Raw genomic sequence first — 21,099 nt, 5'->3', positions numbered from 1 at the left:
TAACTTTGCAACCAGCTTAGAAAAAATAAAACAAATTAGAACATATTACAGAAATATTGCTACTGGTCTTCTCATCTGTAGAAGCTGTATTTATATTTCGCAGGAGGGAGGAATTGCCCTAATGCTATCTTTTAAAAGATAATTAAAAATATTCACATGCTTGTGTCTTAAGCTCTCTTTGGAATTAATTTTTATGGATGACTCTTTAAAAATGCAATTGTAATGCAAGTGCAGACACATGACTATAATTCTACCCGCAACTTCTTATATTGGGGAATGACTGCTCTTGATAACTGCTTTATTAAGTTTTACAACATATGACCGTGCTATGTGAAGCATAGAATTATATTTTCATTTCCTCCTAAAAGAAAACATTAAAAAATCATTTATTTGCTTCAGTACTTACTTTTCACCATAAAACCTTTCAAAGAACTTTTCCTTCCAAGGTTCTGTTTTCTTTTCCTTTTCAATCTCTTGTCTGATGCGCAACTGCATTTCTGGTGTAAATTCTCCTAAAAAACAAATACTAACATATTGAATAAAGGTTGTCAAGGATTAATTTAATACGGATAATTATAAATTGCAAATACAAAGATGACATACAGTGATTTCTGATACAATCATCCAACAATGCCAAATGAAATTAATGAAAACCAAAAGGGAGAGTGACATAGAGATTTAATTTACCATATACCATCAGTATTTCAAGGATATATTGGCAGGGTTTAGTTGCATGCATTCATATTTCCAAGGCTGACAGTGATGAAAATACTTGGTTTTGTTTTAACTGTCAAAATAAGCTGCCACAGCAAGCTGCAAAAATGTACTCTAAATTCAAAATGGAATCAGCAATTTCTCTTTTGCTGAATTACTGGTCTATTACAGTTTCTATTCTAAAAGTATTCCTCAAATGTAGAAAAAAGAGACACTCTCCATAAAAACAATTAACCTTGGGCAGTCCTGAGAGCAAGCAGAGAGTTACCTTCTGCCAGTCGCTGTTTCCACCCTTGTGCCGCGTATGCGAAGAACTCGTTATTTAGAGCGGAGCTACTGAGGCGCAAAACTCCATCGCTCCCCATCTAGAAAATAAGCCGTGGTAGCAGAAGACAGTGTCAGAAACAGCGCCAGCTCAGATCACATCAAAACACATTTTCAATTAGGGGAAATGGGGGAAGTGTAGGCAGTGGGAAGAACACAAAATGACTACTACTAAAACAGCATTTTCATGCTAGTCGTTACTGTAAATGGGAGTGAACCAATCCAGCATCAATGTGCTCTCTTCAGTCATAACTGTTACTGATGATAACTCAGTTTGCAACTGATTGATGCGCTTTAATCACAGCCCTGTCTTGAGACTATGTCTAGAGGCATTGTACGCAATCAAAAATCAAGATCATTATTGTACTTGTGCATCTGCCTATAATATGGTGCAAAACAAATTAATTAAATGCAATGAAGACAGTAACTTTGGTGTTTCTAAATAAACCTAATACTCATGTTAGCTAATAAGCTGTATTGGCCAAGGAGTGGATGACAGGCATTTCTTAACAAAAGAACTGATATAAACTCATAACTGAAACTGAAAACAGCTCTACTCATAATTTTATAGGCATCAAAAGTGAAATCTGTGAAAGAACATTAGAATTATTTGTATTTTCTACATCTGTCAAATATGCAATGATCAGACAACATTAAAAGTCTTAATCACAGTATTTTCTACAATAATTTTAAAAAGCAATCTGACTATTGAGCTGTCTTTTACCACAAAACTTAGTGTATATTTTCAGGCTTGTGAGGATATTTCTGTTTCCAAAAGAATTCTAATAATTGAAAAAAGTAATTATATGAAACAAATTAGCAATGGGTATCATCTCTAGCATAATAAATAGACAGTAAAAACAAGTAGCAAATTAAAAAGAAAGGAAACAGCAGTAGAGGTAATGTTGCTGAACAAGCACTCTCACTATTTTACAGCCTTCCAGGTAAGTAAGAGATAAATGTTTGACAACGCTATTTGTAATCTAGCAGTGAAATCCAGCACGTTTTCCAGCATATTAGCAGATGATTTAGCTAAGTAATATCCCCTAGTTCTCAGTGCCTGTTTCAAACAAGAGCCAGAAAGATACAGGCATGCCAGAAACCCTGAATGATACTTCGATGCAGTTACCTCATGGAGCTTTATATTTCACTGATAATAGAGACCCTATTTCAAGAAGTCTTTGTTAATTTACTCATTGCCTAGCTGACATCCTGTCCCACAATTATCTCAGAGGAGTAAAGCAGAAAGATGTGAAGTAGTAGCCAGAGAAACAGGCATTGCTAAAGGCATTTGATTAAAGTAATATGTGTGTGGTACAGAGTTCCTCACAGGATATGAACTTACAGAATTGCTGCCTGTGCTTTCCTGCTATATGGCATTGTTTTGCCAACATGTCATAGAAGTTGGGTTTAAGTGGGTTGGATATGTAAGGTTTCTATATATCTCATGATGTGGGTTATGGAACACATGCATATTAATTACAGGTAGGCTATGACTAATGCTGAAACTAGAGAAAAATTGGAAAGAAACAGTGTAACATGCAGCAGAAGCAGCAAGATAATAAAACCAGCGAGGTGAGAAAGGTGATAAAGAGCATGTACTTATTGTATAAATCAAACTACTATGACACTTTATCCTCTTCCTGCACAAATGAGTTTTGCCAGAAATACTTAAATTGCACAATTAATACATTAAAGAGGAATTTTTAAATACCAGTCCCTCTTGCACCTGAACAAACAAACCACTATAGGGTCAAAACCAGCGCTTACACAATTTTCTAGAAAGGTGAGATGCAATGGCACAAAGAAAAGAATCACAACTTACTAAACAAACAACTCTTTGTTCCTCTAAGAAAGGTGTTGAAGCTACCTTAAGTTTCAACATAAAAGGAATTGAAATGGAAATACTCACTTGCCAACATATGTTCTACTCCAATCTTCATTAAATTCAAGATTTTTTTCTCTAAGCCTGGCAGTGTTTTGCAAAAAATAGTCATACAGACAATAAATTCTAATAATATTTAACCACATTTTACTGCAGGCTCCAAGGTATGGACCTCCTGAAACTCCATGACTCAACTGATGACAAACAGTGTAGCTGTATCACCAGCCACATGAAAAGATCTCATAGGAAAGAAATGATTTGTGGACAATAACTTTCTGTTAAATGAGCAAAATTATCCAACTTATTCTAAGGTCACACCTCTATTAGATTTCATGCAAAGCTGGAATGTACCACAATAGGTGGAAAGAGATTGCCACTTGTCAGCAGCAATCCACTATCAGATTGCATTAAACATAATTTGAAACTGCAGCCAAGTGTGATTGAGCTATTTCACCAGACTGCATAAATGAAGAGCATTATAAAGACTGCCAAGTTATATTACCATGTGAATACAAGAAGAACAGTATTAGCTTCATTGTAACCCTGTTGTTGTAAGGACAGGAGAAAATCAAGCTTTGCAGGAAGAGTTAGCCCACCTTTTATTTTTGTTGGCTAATACATTTCAGAAAAAAAAAGTGCCAAGTTTCTGGGTGTGAATTTCTTAACAAAGTTTCAAAAAGAAACTGTGAACCCCAAGCTAAATGCTAGGAAAAGGTCCAAAAAAATTCAAATTTGATCTAGTACACCTGAGAAAAAAGCACAGGCTGGAACCCCAGAACAGAAAGCGTTAGCAAGGTCATGGGTAAAGGTCATTAGTTCTTGTGGACCAGAAAAAATGCCAAGTAGTAAGTATCTGTAAAAGAAAAAAAGAAGGGGAAACAAACTCCCAAAAGAATAGCAAAAAGGGAGAATTATTTGATTACCTAAGAAGAAAAAATATTATAGGTCAACTAACAATGGAATAACAGTCCATTTGTAAACTGTATGAAAAACCAGATGTATACTTCACTGACCACTTTAGGCATGAACTGCAGCAGCTTACAATACTGGGGCACTATGTCCACAAGACTGAAAGGATTATGTTAAAGATGCTTAGGTTAAGAAATGTAAGAACAACAAACTAAACATGAAGTCACTGACAGACTGCATGGTAGTCATTGCCACTGACTAACTGGCAGAGAAGGGCCTTTCCAGAGACCTGTGTTCACAGGTCTACATAATTCATGAAAGAGTTATGTAGCTAGAACAACCAAAATCTAAACATAAGAGAATCTAATGATACAGAACGTGGAAACACACGAATCAATTACAGGAGAAGATTACAATGATCTATTTTAACATGACACGAAAGAATAATTTCAGGCTTAAACTCTGTAGAGGGATGTATGAAAGTAGACATCATCATTATCTAGACTTGGAACACATATGGATACTAATGTCAAAAATGGAAGAAATAAAGAGTTGTGCAGCCCCAGTGACTTCACCCAGCTTGCTTAGGAATTTGAGATCAAAGAAAACATTTGCTGGGAATGGAACAGGAAGGATTTATTCAACCAGAAAAAGCTCAAAGAGAAAAGGATGAGGACAAAAACGTTAAAGAAACTCATAATGGCCAAAGAGATAAAGTAAATGAAACAGAAATTTTGAAAATGTTATAGAAAGAATAAAGCACTATGCAGACAGCAGATACCGCCACCCAAACTAAGTTAACAAAAAGTTCAATCGTTTAGCCATTTTCAGTTCATTTAAAGATTTCTACACAGTGAAAAACAGTTTGAACGTTTGAACAAGTTGGAACAGACAAAACCCAAGTAATTTTATGTCTAGTTGTTTTGAAGAAGTCCCTCAGAAACAACAAAACTAAAAAAGATGTTTTATGCTTTTTCTCAATACCCTAGTCATGTGAAATCAGGCTAACATCTTTTATGCTCTGTTGAACTTTAAAGGACTAAGAGGTCAACCTTTTATAATGTTAGCTAACAACCTTCACTGAAGTATTTTCTTACTTCACTTGGAGAATGCATTTTCACCTAAATCAACAAGTTAAAGTGGGAATTCTGAAGTCATGGAGCGTATTCACTTCTCTAAGCTCTGATGATAGAGACAGCACAATTGACCACCAGCTTTAAATTAGAATTTGGAGAAACATGCCAATAAAGCAGTTCTTAAATACATTGTTAATTTTTATGGTATTAAAAAAATGCTGTCCAACAGAGACAGTGTGTTAATGAGCTGGAACAACAAACATTTCTTGGAAAATTTATGTTTCATTCTGTTGGGCTTTAAATTTCTGGGTTTTTCTGATTAAGCACAATGCTAGAATTATGTTTTCTAATTAATACTTTCATGCAGAATTCAAAATGGCTTTTGAAAGTTCCTCTTTTTATTTAAAGCAAACAAAAAACCACCCAACCCCAAAACATATCTGTTAAAACCCAGCATCAATTTGCATTACAAAGCAAATGTCAAACACTCTTATCAGAATGAACTGAGTAACCTTTCTAGAACAACTACTTCAATTATATTCCTCCAAGTTCCACTGAAAATTCTCTTCTGAAAATAAGGCAGGGATTATTTTTTTAGCTCATCCCGAAGATGCACTTTGGTGTTTAGTAAGTATACAGCAATTACTGCATAAGTGTATACTGGTAGGTTATCTGATTTTGGCTAGAAAGACAAGGAATTAGTCAACCTATTATTTCTGTATCTCTTTCAAATTACACAAAATTCTCCTAATGTGTTTATAAAATTTCCAATGATCCGCTGTACACAGTTCTTGTGTGGTATACCGTATTTCTTACATTGAAGCTTATGTGTGAATATCATGCCATTTGACTAGAATCATAGAATTGTTTGAGTTGGAAGGGCCCTTTTAAAGGTCATCTAGTCCAACCCTTCTGCAATAAGCAGTGAACTATCAGAGGGACACATTCACCATCAGCTGTCTCAGAGCCTCATCCAAACTGACCTTGAAAGTTTCCAGCATGAGGCACCTACCACCTCCATGGGCAACCTCTTGCAGGTTTCTTCATAAAAACCTTTCTTCCTTATATCTAATCTGAATCAACCCTCCTCCAGTTTAAAACCATTACCCCTCAGTCCCACAGCAACAGGTCCTATAAAGAAGTTTTCCCCCATCTTTTTCACAGGCCCAGCCATCACAGTTCTCTCAGCCTTACAACAAAAATACCAAACAAAACCAAAACCAACCAACCAAAAATACAAATACAAAAGCAATCAAAAAATCAGCAAAGGAAGTGAGTATTCATCTAAATGAAGGGTCCAGTACCACTCATTTTTACACCCTTTCTAAAAATTGCTACTAACTCTATATTTTATCTGGGGGAACAATCCTATAATTCACATACTTTCCCAAAGGTATTTAAAAGAAATTATCTACAAAAGATGGAAGATGTGAGAAAATACATTTTGATGCTTTTGCATTAAAGATTCTAAAATATTACAGATGAACAATTTAGGAGCATTTATATCACACACAGGAAACATAACATTTTATTTATCTGTGCAAAGAGACACCACTGCTGTTTTGTAACATGAATTTGTAACAAATTTGATTCTCTAGCACTGGGCACCAGCATTCCACTGACCTGTGATTATTGTACAGCGCAGATGGAGCATCTGAATACACAGCAACTTTAGTGACTGACATTCTGACTTTGGAGAGCTTTATGCTCAAGTATTGACTTGACCTACATCATCTGAAATGAGGGAATGAGGACAACAGAGACTGTGTGATGAGCCTCAGGAAGGTGTGGGTAGGTATAATACCTGCAAAACCCACCATTTTCACTGTTTATGATGTCCCACCACCTTTACCCTAAGAATATATCCAGACATCAGATTGAGTGGATCAGAAGTGACAAGGAGGCTGTACGAATCATCATGGAACCTAGGGATCTGTTGATATTTGCAGTGACAGACATATACTGATAACGAAGTGGTGTTTAATCAATGCTAAAGGCAGAATGTCTTTGTCATCTTCAACACATGGTTATGCCCCAAGAAGGTTTAGAGATATGGCAATAGGTAAGCAGTGACTGAAAACAGCCCTTGTGGAGAAAAGGAGCATGCCCTATAGACAGACTTGCTTGTTTCTTCAGAATTTGAGTGCTGTATTTATATACACAACCCAATAGTATGGGCAAATCAAATTCAAATAAATCCTGTTCTGTGATCCACTTCCAAAATAAATTTATTTATAAAAGGAGGGGTTAAAGAAGAGGATAATGTAATGGAAGTGGTACATTTATTTCAGTCTTTGATGGCTGAACACCAGTGTAAGAACTGCAAATGGTATGTAGGAGGACTTGGAAGATTTAGCTGACAATTAACATTTTTGACTTAAGTGGCAAAATGATAATCTGATAATTCATGACTGATAGTAATATAAAAGATTAGGCTTGTTTGTGAAAAAAGAAGAAAAGAAAGAAATTACAAAAGAATTTTAAAAATATGATTTAAGGAGGCATTCTTCCCTAAATGCAGAATTAGTTGGAAGAATTCTGAAGAACATGGTGCTAGTGAAAAAGGAGTTAAAAAACAAACTGTCACAGTCCTTTAAATAAACAATGCTGACCACATGGAGTGCAAAGCCTCCTGCAAAGGAGTAATGGGGATTGTACAATAAGACCACATTGTCTTAGTTAGCATCTCACTGTTGATCTCACAGCATGTAGAGAATGGAAACGAGGTCAACTTACTAAGAAAGAATACCACAGCAGAACATGGTATAATGGCCCAAAATTAGACACAGTTGGAAAGGGACACATCAAACTCCAGAAGAAATAATTGTGTAAGTACATTAAAAGCAAGAAGAGGATGAAAGAAAAAGTACACTGTGTAACACTGGGGGAATACTAGAGGAATACAGAGACAAAGCTAATGTTAAAACTTCCTCTTTCTTTGCATGAATCTTCACCACAAATCTACTGGGTTGAGATGCTTAATACAATTAATACCAGCAACAAAAGGCAAAAGGGTCAGAACTGACCTTGAACAGGCACGGAGCTCAACAAATATTACTTAAATGCATTCAAATCATCTGGACTTGATAGAGTAGCCTGTTAAATGTCCAGATATGAATCTATTTCAGAACTGTTAAAAGACAAATTTTGAAGAAATGATGAGTACAAATACAAACTTATACATGCTAGTTACACATATATAGCACATATGTATCACCTCTGTCTAAAGGGAATAGGAACAGCTGAGGACTTAACAGACTTAGCCAGCTTCAGAACTCCATGGCCTATGCACAGATAACCCATTCTTTCTTGTGATACTCTAGGCTGCCCTAACATACTGATGTGGACACATTCTGAGCAGACACAACCCAGAATCCATGGGACTTTAAATATTTTGAAGAAGTTAGGTGCTAGCCTCTCAGTTGACCCAAGAAACCTGTGTTTAAATACCTTGCTTCTTCCCTCTGTCTTCATGCTTTGGAAAATATGTGCAATGGTTAAAAGCACAAGATAGAATCATTGGATTATTTAGGTTGGAAAAGACCTGTAACACCATTGAGTCCAATCATGAACCCAGCACTGCCAAGCCCACCACTAACCCATGTAAGGTATCACACCATACACAATTGCCTGAAAATTAACCAGGAGTTGAGCAACAGCCAATGTAGATTTGTCAAGAGAAGGTTACATCAGATCAGTCTATTTTCCCTCTGAAAGCATAAATGGCCTTGTGATAGAAGAGAAACAGCAGAAGTTGCGTATCTTGATCATAACAATGCAGTGTTGCTTAACATTTTCTCAAGCAATGCCAGGATATATAAATTGCAATTAGGTCACCAAAGAACTACTCAGAACTCTTTACTTAGGGAACTATTGTTTATTTATTATCAACTGGGAGTCTGTGTATTCAGAGGCATGATAAAGAGATGGAAGTAATTTGAAAATAGTATCAGTCAGAGAGCATGTACAGAGAGCATCAGAATTCTCTTGATCGTTTTGTGAATTACTTTGGAAACAACAGGGATAATCAGGGCATTGCAATAGTGGCAAATGCAAAGTTTGACACTCTTGTATAACAGAACTAGAGAAATGCAAAATGAGGAAATTAAGTGGCTATGCAATGGTTCTTTAAAAGAGTACTTGTGTTGATGGACTGTTCACAAACTGAATATAAGTCAACCTTGCAATTGCAAAGAAGGCGAGCACAACACTCTAAGTTAGAAACAGGAGTACTGTGAAAAGCAGGGAAATTAGTTTTGCTCTCCTTGGTGTTACTTACCAGTTGAGCTGGAGCAATACATTCAATTCTGACTGATGCAACTCAGAAACCATACAAAATGCAAAGGAGATAAATGAAGCTAAGACTAGACTTAAGGCCCTATGTCTACAAAGACTCCATTATTATGGGCTGTTTCTCAAGAAAAAGAAACAGGAACACAGCAATCTCCACACTCTACATGTACATGCCAAAAAGAGCAAAGAGTACCAGTCAGAATTGCAACAAGAGAGATTCAGATCAGACCATGAGGAAAAAGCTTTCTATCAGTGAAAACAATGAAGCACTAGATTTCCTTGGGAGAGGCTGTGAATTACCCACCAATGAACAGCCAAAAGAAGTTTTAGCCAATATAAAAGAAAAGCAGATGTTGATTTTGCCTTAGTGTAAAGATGAGATAAATTTTCCTTTTTTGCCATTTTTTCTATGTCAAGATGGTGTAACAAATTGCCATCTATTACAACATCATTAAAAAGAAAACTAAAAGTGCTTTTGCAGATATTTAACTTCTGACCAATTGCCAACCTCCAATTTCAAAGAAAGGTGCTTAAGAGTCAGTCCTTGCATTCTGGCTTCCAGGCTTCTAACCTCTTCATGCCCTTCCAGTGGAGTCACTCTTTGCAGTCTAAAATAACTGACCACAGCTCGTGATTCGTGTCTGAAAGAGCCACTCATTTGGACAGAGTGACCTTTGGAAACACTGTGATTTCATAAGATAATGGCTTAGCTTGCCTGCATGCAATTAAAACCTTAGACTACACTCAGTTTCTGGAACCATCATTCTAAAACACAAACTCATTGTACCTGTTACCACTTATGCTTCATGATGGCTGGAAGGACCCTTACTTATTTATCAACAACTTTTTTACTAGCAGTTGATAGCTTGAGCCATGTTAAAAGTCAAGGTAGATATCTTCTCCCTTGAGGCTGAGTGTGACAACCCTGTGGAAAAGATTTCTCATTAAGCCCAAGAGACAGAAATTCTCATTGGGACATACTGAATGGCTGCAGAGACTAGTATTACAAGGTCATATACTTTGTCCGCACCAATATTTTAGTATGAGGTACTACAAAGTAAAATAGAACTTATTACTATGTGTGCTCCTGGTAGCCTCTGGGCTGCTCATGTTCTGACTGACACATTCTTCAGAAACTAACAAGATCTGCTTGCACTTATAAAAGCCTAAATTCTTTACAAGAATACAAAACAATCATTATCCTGTTCACTACTTTGGCTAATGACCTGGGAGCCAATTATGTCAAGGAGTTATCCACAGCTAGAGCTCTCCTTGTTAAATAATACATGGCAATTATAAAATTTAACTTCTATCCATCTGCAAAATACTTTAAAGTGAACTTGCATGTATTTCCAGTACGAAAATAATTGAGTTTCTCCATTTCCTATAGAATACTGCTGACTGTTCAAGTATGCCATTACCTATCTAAAAGTCATTTTTCCACTTATACAACTACTATTCAAAAGAGATTGTGATAAATGGGACCAAACTAAAAAGGATGCTCTAACAGTTGGCAAGTCTATAATAGAGAATGAGTGTGAATACACTTGGGTCAAAAGGAAAAGCAGCTGCAGCTGTCACAAAAAATCTGCAAGTTCTGTTAAACAATGGCTGCATTTCTGATGGTAGTGTTTCTGCTACACAACTCAGTGCTAAGCAAAGATGTTGTATTTTTCAGCATTTAGTCATATCTGAGTGGTTCCATATGGAAACAAATATCAGAACAAAGCAGAGGTTGAACTAACCTTGATAATTGTAAGGAACAGATCATGTAGATAAAGCCTGTGAAAGACCACATAATAGCCAGTTACTAGGAAAGCTGTCAAATAAAAGTTTTCTATTTCTATATAGTTTAGTTTAGCGTAAGACTGAAAAGGGAAATTATAATGTCCATAAATATTTCAGTTTGTTTAATATAACTGTGGCTACTACTCATATATATGCATCCACCATCTTCTATTTATATCAGTTGAACTGTGGCAGCAAACAATACTAACTTTTAGTATGCAAAAGACTTCATGGGCTAGTTGCTTATTGTATGGAATACAGCAGTTGGTTGTATTACATTTGAGGCTTTTCACTTTTAATTTTGTTCTGGTAGATTAAAAAGCTCATATCTAGTAATTTTTCTTTAGACATTTTTAGGGCTCATGCAAATTTTAGTGCCCTCCTCTGGGTTCTTTCCACAGCTTCTGAACTGAACTGGCCAGGCTTTGAAGATGATGACTTAATGGTATTTATTTAATGAAAAGGGTATTTTGGTTAGTGCAGTCTCCCTGGTGTTGTTGTTGCTTAAAGGTTGACTGAACAGATGTTTCTGCTGAGCTGTCCATAATCATGACCATATTTTCTTCTCAAATTTGATTTAGAAACTAGAAATGGAATAATCCACATAATTTCCAGTACCAAACAGTAAATCCTATAGTACATCAAAGAATGGTTTAGGTTGGAAGGGACCTTAAAAGATCATCTAGTTCCAGCCCCCTGTCATGGCCTGAGACATCTTCCATTAGGGTAGGTTGCACAAAACCCCATCCACAGGCAGTACCTGTACATGACAGATAACCTATCAAGTTAAGGATAAGTTTTTCACTCATCTGCCAGACCTGAGAGAATGACTCTGAAAGTATTAACATGTCTGTGCTATTGAACTATAATAGCACACTTCAGATGGAAATAAAAATCAATTAGTTTTTAGTATCACAATCTCTCTAGGCAGCCTATGTTTTACTTCATGTTTTACTTCATGTCCATATGAAAACTCTTCCCTTTTGGTTTGTACCAATTGCCTTGGGTAGTGCCATATGCATTTATACACACTGATAAAATTGCCCCTGGTCCTTCTCTTATCTAGGCAAAGTCCTAGAACTGGACAAGGTACTCTAGGTGTGGCCTTATGAGTGCTGAGTTAGATGGGATGGTTTGTTAAACTCACATCACAAAGGCATTCATGCCACTGAATGGAATTCATGCCTCTTCTCTGACCCTGACCCCAAAAATCTGAATCACACTGTAATCCACCCTATAGAAGAGGTCTATACACATGCTGATCCCCTTGAGGGCAACAACCACTCCCCTTTTCTTCTCTGCCTGTCTTTTGTTTCAAGAGAAGCAAAAGCTTGTCAAGAGTTCTGATATACATAAAAAAAAGGAAAGAGAAACATGCAGAGAAAGGCATGGTGTAATACTGGAGAGAAGCAAAAAAAAGGAGGGGAGTGAATAGCTCAGGAGTCAGTAATTACCAAGTTTAGTACAAAACATTGATGACTTCAGATCTTGAGGACATAGATGATAGGAATGTGAAAGAAGTAATCCAGCTGAAGACGCAGAACATTAAAAAAAAATAGACAAGGCTTGCAAAAACCCACAGACACAATAGGACAGCAATTGTTTCTTTGCCTGACGATAAGGAACACTCAGCAGCTCATCTCAAACAGAAAAATGCACACATTTACACAGTGCCATGGCTGATGAAAAATCTATCCTTTCTTAAACCAGTTGCCATATATTTACAACCAACAGAGGAGGAGTTTCTGAGTAAGAAGTATATGAACAGGAATATAAGGGAAATACTTCTGACAAGATGCAATTACCAGGGCCTTTCTGCTGTTGTGACCACAAAACATCTACAGTAACACTGAGAGATATGTGAATAGTAAGAGATACATCCAACACTACATACATACATAAATACAGCAGACAGAAATACATGGTCTGACTCAAATAGTGCTGAAAGAACAACAAAGTCAGCCACCACAAATTCAGGTCTGGGGAGGTGACATGGATAGGTACCAACTCATTCCATGGCTCTCTCAGCAATTCTGATGTACCTCAGCTTGGGTGTTCATGTTCACTCTGCATAAGTTCTCTTCCAGGGGTCTCACCTCTTCACAGTAAAGGGCAATATGACCCAGATTATGGCTCATTTTCTTTAGTTCTGATTATGAAGTTATCAGTTCTTATAAGAAAAGCTCTTTGTCATTTCTACCTGATCACTGACATAACATGAACAGTCTGCCTTCAAATACAAAATGAAAAGACAGATTTTTAAGACAGATGGTGAAAGTGATTCTGAGTATTACTTTAGTCATATAAAAATAACCAGATTAAACTGAGAAATAAAACATCAAAGGATGAAAAAGAAAATATCTACTACTATAGGAATAATTGCTTCAGTCATGAGGAGAAAAGCAAGAAGCATCTTTGAGAGAAAGAAACAAAGACCTTTTCCATCTTCACTAAAGTGGGAAATATGTGGAGTAAGACTGAAGAATTGCAAACATATGTTTTCAAAATGAAATGTGACTTGTTAATTTAGACCTTGTCTAAATCAAGAAGACAAGTGGGATAGCTATATTCATTCCAATACACTGTAGTGTCAAAAAAGACAATGGAATCCAATCTGTTTGAGCTCAGATGCAAGAAATTAGATGAAGAATTTTAGGCGAGTAATAAATCTGGCAAAATGAAAAGATAAGGCATGTTTTAAAATGAAACGAAATCCATGCAAAATAGAAAAAACCCTAGAACATGCAGCAAACAGTACTGTGTAACTGCATTCAAATTCTAGAAGTAACAATTAAAACCCCTAATACAAAGTTCACCTAATTAGTGAACCCAAGCATGTCAGAACACACAGAAAAAAACAAGTATTTATAAAGGTACTAGAAAAGGCACTTAAGCCTGGGGGAAAAATAGGCAGAAAAGCATATATGGATTGCGATCAAGGCAAGCATGTATGGAACTTGTTTAAGGAAAGATGACTAGAGACTGAGAAAGTTAAACTTTATTAAATTATCCAAGAATGTTCATAGTTTGTGGAGAGTGCAGGAAAAGGGATATAAACAATCAGGGTCTACCCACTTAGCGTTTAATAATAAAATTATAGACATATACCTTTTAGAAGCAGAAGGTGAGGGGAAGTTACATGTAAACATATAAAATTAGTCAGTCATTTTTGATGACTGCCAAAAATTAAAATCCTGCATCCAATCCCTTTTTTCTAGGCATTAGAAAACACTGCTTTTCTATGCAAAAAAATGGCCGCACGTCCTTAACACAAGAGAGAACTAAATGAAACCTGAGATTAAATAATTCAAAAGATTGTAATGTTCTGAAATAATTAGGAAAAAAGTCTCAACTTTTTTTTTGCCTTTGTATTTAAGCCAAACAAATATATTGGAAAAGGGTGAGGGGAGGGAAAGACGAGGGGAGAAGCAGAGAAAGAGGGTGGGAGTAAGGGTGAACAGGAGGAGAGTGCTGCAGAAGCACGGATGGATCACTTCTGCTTGCTCTTCCTTTTGCTGCACCTGCATCCAACATCCTGCTTCAAGTCCTTGAATGTCTTCAGATTCAGAATGGAAAGGAATATTCTGCTCTCCATCTAATTCCTGTGCAGCCCTACAGTGGCAACACTGGAGGCACTGCAGACCACTCGATCATGAGCACTTTGCAAGGGAGGCGCAGTTGGAACACTGCACGCTGCAGTACTGCAGCGCATCCTTAACAGCTACATGACTTGCAGCATACCAGTCTCTTGTGCCCATATACATTACCACTTATGTCCACACATTAGTTATACTCTCGTAACACAGCTCCTAGCACAGTCTTTTAAAAAGGCACTTATGTGAGGCACTTACTTTCCCACTGGAAGGGGGGGTGCTTTATCAGTTCTCTTTTTAAAGTACTAATAATTCTGTCAAATGTAAATGGAACTTGTATTGCATACAAAGTCCTCTTTTTTTTTTTGAGCCCTAACAGCTGTGCACACTGATTTAGAAAACTTGCTTGAAGGCAACAAGAAGGGAACAAAAGCTCCACTAGTCTGCATCAGAAGAACAACCTTGAGTGAAGGGCCCCTCACATATCAGAAGGACTTATGGGAAAGGATGTAGAGACAGCTGTGGATCTTGTATTTTTTAGCTTTCGGGGGGCACAGCACCATTGCTGTGTCCTACTAGATGTTCCAACTGAGTTTAGCCTTGCTACAGACAAAAGTAAATGCAATAGTTCTGCTAACGCCTCTGCAAAATGTGTTCTTAAAAGGTGAGACATGTTTTAAGTGTGACAAGAGCTTGTAACTAGGCTTTAGAAATCAAAAAAGAACTTCCACAACATGGATGTGGCAGGGTGGAAAACACAGATTCACACTTCTGAAACACAGTGACCAAGCCTGCAGAAATATGAAACCATGACACTTAATCAAAAATGTAAAGCTTCCTATTCACATATGTAGACATACTGATACTGAGGAGGACCTCTGGGGATTACTGCAAACAAGCTAACAAGAATTCCATTACCACATCAATCAGAGCAGCCAGATTGCAATGCAATTGCAGTGAGCCTTTCTGAACTGCCTAGGGAAGCTGAAAGAGCAGCTCTCTCGTAGCTAAAGACAACTGGGATTTTGATGTAAAATCCTTCAGCTTTCAACTCACATAAAGTGAAACTTATGTTTGTTGTTAATATATGACTGTGAAATATGCACATACACAATCCATACAGGTGTGTTAGGTAAAGTAAGTATTAACTTGCTGCATAAGGACAGAGGGTCAGCTGGGTGTAGTAATATGTCTGAAAACCCTTGGCTAGCTCAGCTCAGGAATCACACCCAGATTTTTATGGAAAAGGCAGCATAAATATTTGGAATTTATTCATCTATCTAGATCATAGACGAATATCTATCATCTAGATAGATGAATAAATTCCAAAGCTTTATTAGGGTAGTTTTAACAGGTACCTATCTAACATACCTACATTAAAACTACCCTAATAAAGCTGTACAAATAAGGCACATTACAACAACGCCATGCTGTCCACATTATCCAGTAAAACCGAAGAAAAAATGTCAGCCAAAGGGAGGAATGTGTCATAAAATGACCTTCAATTACTGCACACACAGGGGTGCCAATTTAACAGCTTTTTAAATCTGCTTAGGTGCAGATGACATATGTTACATTTAACCTTCAATTGCAAATGTTCTCTGAACTAAATGCTTTTGTCATAACCCTAAAACTATTTCAGTGTAAAACTCAAACATTTGCAGGAGCATAACAATAAATATTGGAAAGCTACTGATTGATAGAGAATGGAAAAGTAAAAAGCTGAAAGATTGTACTATAAGCAAAAAAAGGCAGCAAAAGTAAGACAAGGTAACCATTTAACTACCACTACACAGTAATTGCATGGAGAGAAACCTAAAATAAAGCTGGAAGCAAATAATACATGCAGCACTAATTCCTGCAGTTGGTCTTTTTAAAAATGAAATTCTGCAAAATACCAATGGCACATATAATCCTCAAGCACTGATGAAGTTAATAAAACAAGCAGGGAGATGGTGACATTGCTACAAGAAACAAATTGTGAAAATCAAGCTTCACTCACTCTTTTCTAATAAAATACAGTAAGGTACCTACTAAATACTAAGCGTTCAGAATGTCAGATATCAGACTTCTCTTCTTGCCTTTTACAAGTGAAATAATATTTTGTATTATTCATTACCCACTCTCCACCACAGAATTCCAACTGATGGCTTGGGAGTAGGAGTAATTTGTGGACATCAAAACCAATGGTTACATTTGCTATCGTTGCTCAAATTGTAGGAACAGATATTAAGCTGATTCATACTGCATGAAAACAAAGGTTTGAATTGGAATTCTGTAGATAACCTTCCCCAAAATTACTTCTTATCATTTTCAAAGGAACAGAGTAAATCACTAGCTGACATCACCCTGTGCCTTTTCTCAATGCAATGGGAGAAGGAATCTTTACAAGGTGACAGATTCAAACTGCACCAACCTAAAATGAACAGGCCAAGACAGAAACATAGAACCTGCACTGACCTTAAAAAAAAATGATGCTGTGATGTGGTTGTATATCAATACTAGCACTTACCCAAGAGACAATAATTATTTTGGCATTCCCAGATTTAGAAATTAAAGAAAGAGAATAAGGTGGGTTTTGACCCATTTTAGAATCCTTTGATTTGTACATCATGTTTTTCTTTTCAGTCGACTGACCTGCTACAAACCAGAAATATTCACATGACCTTCTGCAATACTACCCACCTTAAGTTATTCCTTAATAATACCAAAGTTTTAAATTTAAGTAACCAGCTTGACTATCTATAAACTGTAGATAAAAGATAGATAATTGTTAAATTTCTTTCATTAAATAAGTAAAGCTGAGACAAGATATGACTATTACTGTGATTTCCTCTACTGTTTTAAATGCTCTTCCAGAACAGATTTGGTCAGATAAAATGGCAGTGCTACCTAACACACATCTGAGGAGGCTTTGAAGTATTTTTGTAGGACGAAATTCACATCCTATGTGAAAGGGCAGGGCAGGTGCAAATCACAAGAAACTCAAAAGAGCCCAGTATTACCAGAAGAGAAAATGCAAGACAGAGTTAAATTCTCAAAGATCAGAAAGGTTTAAGCAGTCACAGAGTCGAGAAAGACACACTTTTTTTTCAGAGCACACATTTTGTTTAGCTCTCTAAGGATTAGTAAAATCACTTCAGCTTTCTGCTACTCTTCAGATAATGTTACACTTCTCTTTTTGGAAGCTAAGTAGGTGGGTGTGTCTCCCTTCCTTTTGCCCATTCCCCAGTGTTAAGATCAGGAATTTGACTTCCTAGGAGCACCAACAAGGAAAGCTGGTGTAGACACAACATTGCCAACTGACATTCATTTTCAGCAACCTGTTGTGCAGACCTGCTACCCATGCTTGCACAATATACATTGTTTAATTAATATCTGAAGACTCACTGATGCCATACAGCAATCTAGATATACAGAGAAACTTCCTGCTTTGAAGGTATTTGCTGAGAGGTGGTCAAGAAGGCTTCTGTTACATGTCATGATCAGCTTGATGTATCAATGTCAGAAGTAGGTATTTGATGAAAAATCCATTGTTCTTTAGCTGTAGAATGTTCTAATTAGAGCTGTAAAGCAAGATAGTTTGCTTGAATTTGTGATCACTGAAATCTCTTGTGCAGAGACTTTTCTTTCCATATAGTTTCTACACCTGCATGTTTTCTATATTTCCAGCTCAGTCATGTGGGTCTCCCAGGGAATCACCCAACAGGCTTCTGTATCAGCTGAGCTTCAAGGATTTTGAGTATTTGAATCCATACAGATTAATGAAGAGCTGAAAATCTGGATGTTCAAATTTCAGTCATGAGATTCCTGGTATCCAGCGATGCAAGATTTTGGAGCAGACTGCTAAACAGACAAGTCTGGGACATGGCTGCTTCTCAGGTATGACCTGTGGTGACCAGGACCCGAGGGAATGGCCTGAAGTCATGTCAGGGGAGGTTTAGGTTGGATATGAGGAAAAGGTTCTTCACCCAGAGGGTGTTTGGGCACTGGAACAGGCTCCCCAGGGAAGTGGTCACAGCACCAGCCTGACAGAGCTCAAGAAGCATTTGGACAATGCACATGGTGTGATTCTTGAGGCTGTCCTGCGCAGGGTGAGAAGCTTGACTGGATGACCCTCATGGGTCCCTTCCAACTCAAGACATTCTTTGTTTCAATGATTTGAACAATGTCTACATTCTTATTCCCTCTGACCCCAAATCAAAACAAATAAAATCCTGGATAAAATGCATCTACCATAACTGCCAACTTGCTCCAACTTCTTTTACAGGCTTTTTAATACAGAAAATTACACAAAGGCCTCATTGCTACTGAAATAGAATTTAAACTAATATGCAAGCTGAAATCAATTTAAATTGTAATTATAACTCATGATGCAATTTATCTTTTCCCAAGGAGAAAAGAAAGTAATGACCCTATTCTTCCACTTCGTCAAAAATCTAGCTGGAGTAGGGACAGCATGAACATCAGAAGAATTGTTCTTGACTTCTTCCATTCTGGGACATCTTTCCTACGGCTTTCTGTTCCATGGGCTCCAATAGCTGCCTGATATCAATCACAACACTTAAAAAAGAAAAAAAAGATCAGAAAACACACCCCAACAAGCTCCTAACTTGTCCCTGAACTTTTTTTGAACACAGACTTACCAAGGTTGAGACAGAAGTCATTTATTTATAATAAACACTTGCACATAAAAACCCAGAAAACCTCAACTCCCTTAACTAATGGTTTCTAAAAATGCTTATTCAAAGTGACACATGCATGACAAGTTTTGGCTGAGTACGATTTAAGGAGGAGGAGTTATACCACCCAGAAAAATGGTGTTTATGACAGAAATGACAAAGAATCATTCATCATGGGGTTTTTCTATGTGAAGCAGTAATAAAGCCTAAATGAAACTGCACTTCATTAGTAATTTATTTCACAGATCACTATATATACACAAATAGCATAACTCTATTACATTTTTATAGTGCCATTTATTACAGTACTTCACATACTATATCCACATGGCAAGACAGAAATGCAGCTTTCTCTGGGGAAGACAACAGCAGCCAACTGCAGAGTAGCACACAGGGAGGAAACAATTCTGAGCCAGAAGAACAAAATAAGAATTTTCAGATGAATCAAGGAAAGGCCAATATAAAACAATAAAACTGAACCCCAAGAGATGTGCAGCTAACTCAAAGAATAGTATAGCTTGCCTGATGCCCCGTTTGATTTAGAAAGTAGAAATAAAAGAGGAAAACTGAATACTCTTGCCTTGTTCAGTCAGACTGACCAAGAGCAGAGACTCGCACCAGAACTCCCTGGCTAAAATTCTCTATCCTTTTATTTGATCCTTGAGCACTACACTGGCATTTTCCACTTGCCACAGGAAGGAAAAGAACATCAGTTCAATTGCTTTCATCAGTCTGTATCTGCGATGCCACACTTCAGGCATAGCTGAGGACACATTCTCAGACATCAAGAAAAGAGATGCATTCCTTTCTCTGCCAAGACTTCTGCAAAGTGAGGGTTCAGGGCTATGTCACTCTCCACCTGAACATAATTTTCCAATGTTCACACTTAGAGGCCAAACATTTCCATTAAACTTCCAGAGATGACTGGTGACTCCTGCCTTCCAAATGCAGGTGAAAACCTGGGATGTTACAGAAACCCACAGAATGCTGTGAGAAGATGACAGACAGAAGGACACCTGCAAATGTCTCATCACAACATTTGCTTGTGAAGTAACAGTGTCCAATTATGCAGTGTTGGGCCTCAGAAATAACATATTATATGCATTATGTGAATGGTTTTTGAAATAAAAGTGAAAAAATGCACTGCTTTTAACTAGTGAGGCATGTTTAAATTCAAAAAATATTCTCTTGATTTTCTTGCCAAAAAACTCTGCTGTAAGAACACTGATAAGAAGGTAAGTGCCTTGTCAGTTGTAGATACTCAATTTTTAAAAATAAATTTTAAAGTAAAAAACTTCTAAATAAAGACCCCATACTTGAAATGTAATTTATGAACATTGGGTCTTTGATGGTTGGAGGGAAAAGATGATTTTATCTAGTACATTTTTTAATCTTTTCTGATGAATTAACTAGAAAGAGAACAAAAAATCAAAACTATCAGAAAAATATTTGCTGGACACTAAGTTAAAATCTGTTTGACATCAGGGAAAAAACCTTTTCTTAAGACTTGTCAATACTGACTTCGACTGCATTGTGGGAGCTTAAGAATAAATACATTTATATTGTTTCTCCTATGGATCTTGTTCTGATGTTCTTTCTCAAGCATTCTGTTATTAAATACAGAATTGTGGTCCACAACATACAGTATCTAATTTGATAAGAGGCCGAGTAAACGTACATTAATACAATTTTTTTTCTCTTTTTATGTCACATTGCACTTCTTCTCCCTGTTGTAGTGGTAGACTAACTACTAACAGTTTAAGCAATAAAACCTGCAATACTGAAATGAAATGCTGATTTAAGATGCAGGTTTTAATTACTCATTTAAGTGATCT

At 36.8% G+C, this 21,099-nt stretch overlaps 1 protein-coding gene across 10 annotated transcripts in view; it reads right to left on the bottom strand.

Annotated features, from left to right (window-relative positions):
• The window catches only part of ASXL3 (ASXL transcriptional regulator 3), a 129,131-nt gene that overhangs the window by 18,498 nt on the left and 89,534 nt on the right, over positions 1–21,099 (bottom strand). For 9 of the 10 annotated variants that reach the window (XM_030970967.1, XM_030970968.1, XM_030970976.1 and 6 more), the window contains 2 exons: positions 983–1,079; positions 407–512 (listed from right to left, as the gene is read on the bottom strand). In XM_030970967.1, the coding sequence (XP_030826827.1) occupies positions 407–512; positions 983–1,079 (203 nt within the window). Of the gene's footprint in view, positions 1–406; positions 513–982; positions 1,080–7,934; positions 8,096–21,099 lie in introns of those variants that run through there. The other variant, XM_030970977.1, reaches the window with a different exon arrangement.

This window comes from Camarhynchus parvulus, chromosome 2 (assembly GCF_901933205.1).
Source record: "Camarhynchus parvulus chromosome 2, STF_HiC, whole genome shotgun sequence".
NCBI lineage: Eukaryota > Metazoa > Chordata > Aves > Passeriformes > Thraupidae > Camarhynchus > Camarhynchus parvulus.
Note: the sequence above shows the minus strand (reverse complement) of the source record. Positions and strands in the feature narration are given on the sequence as shown.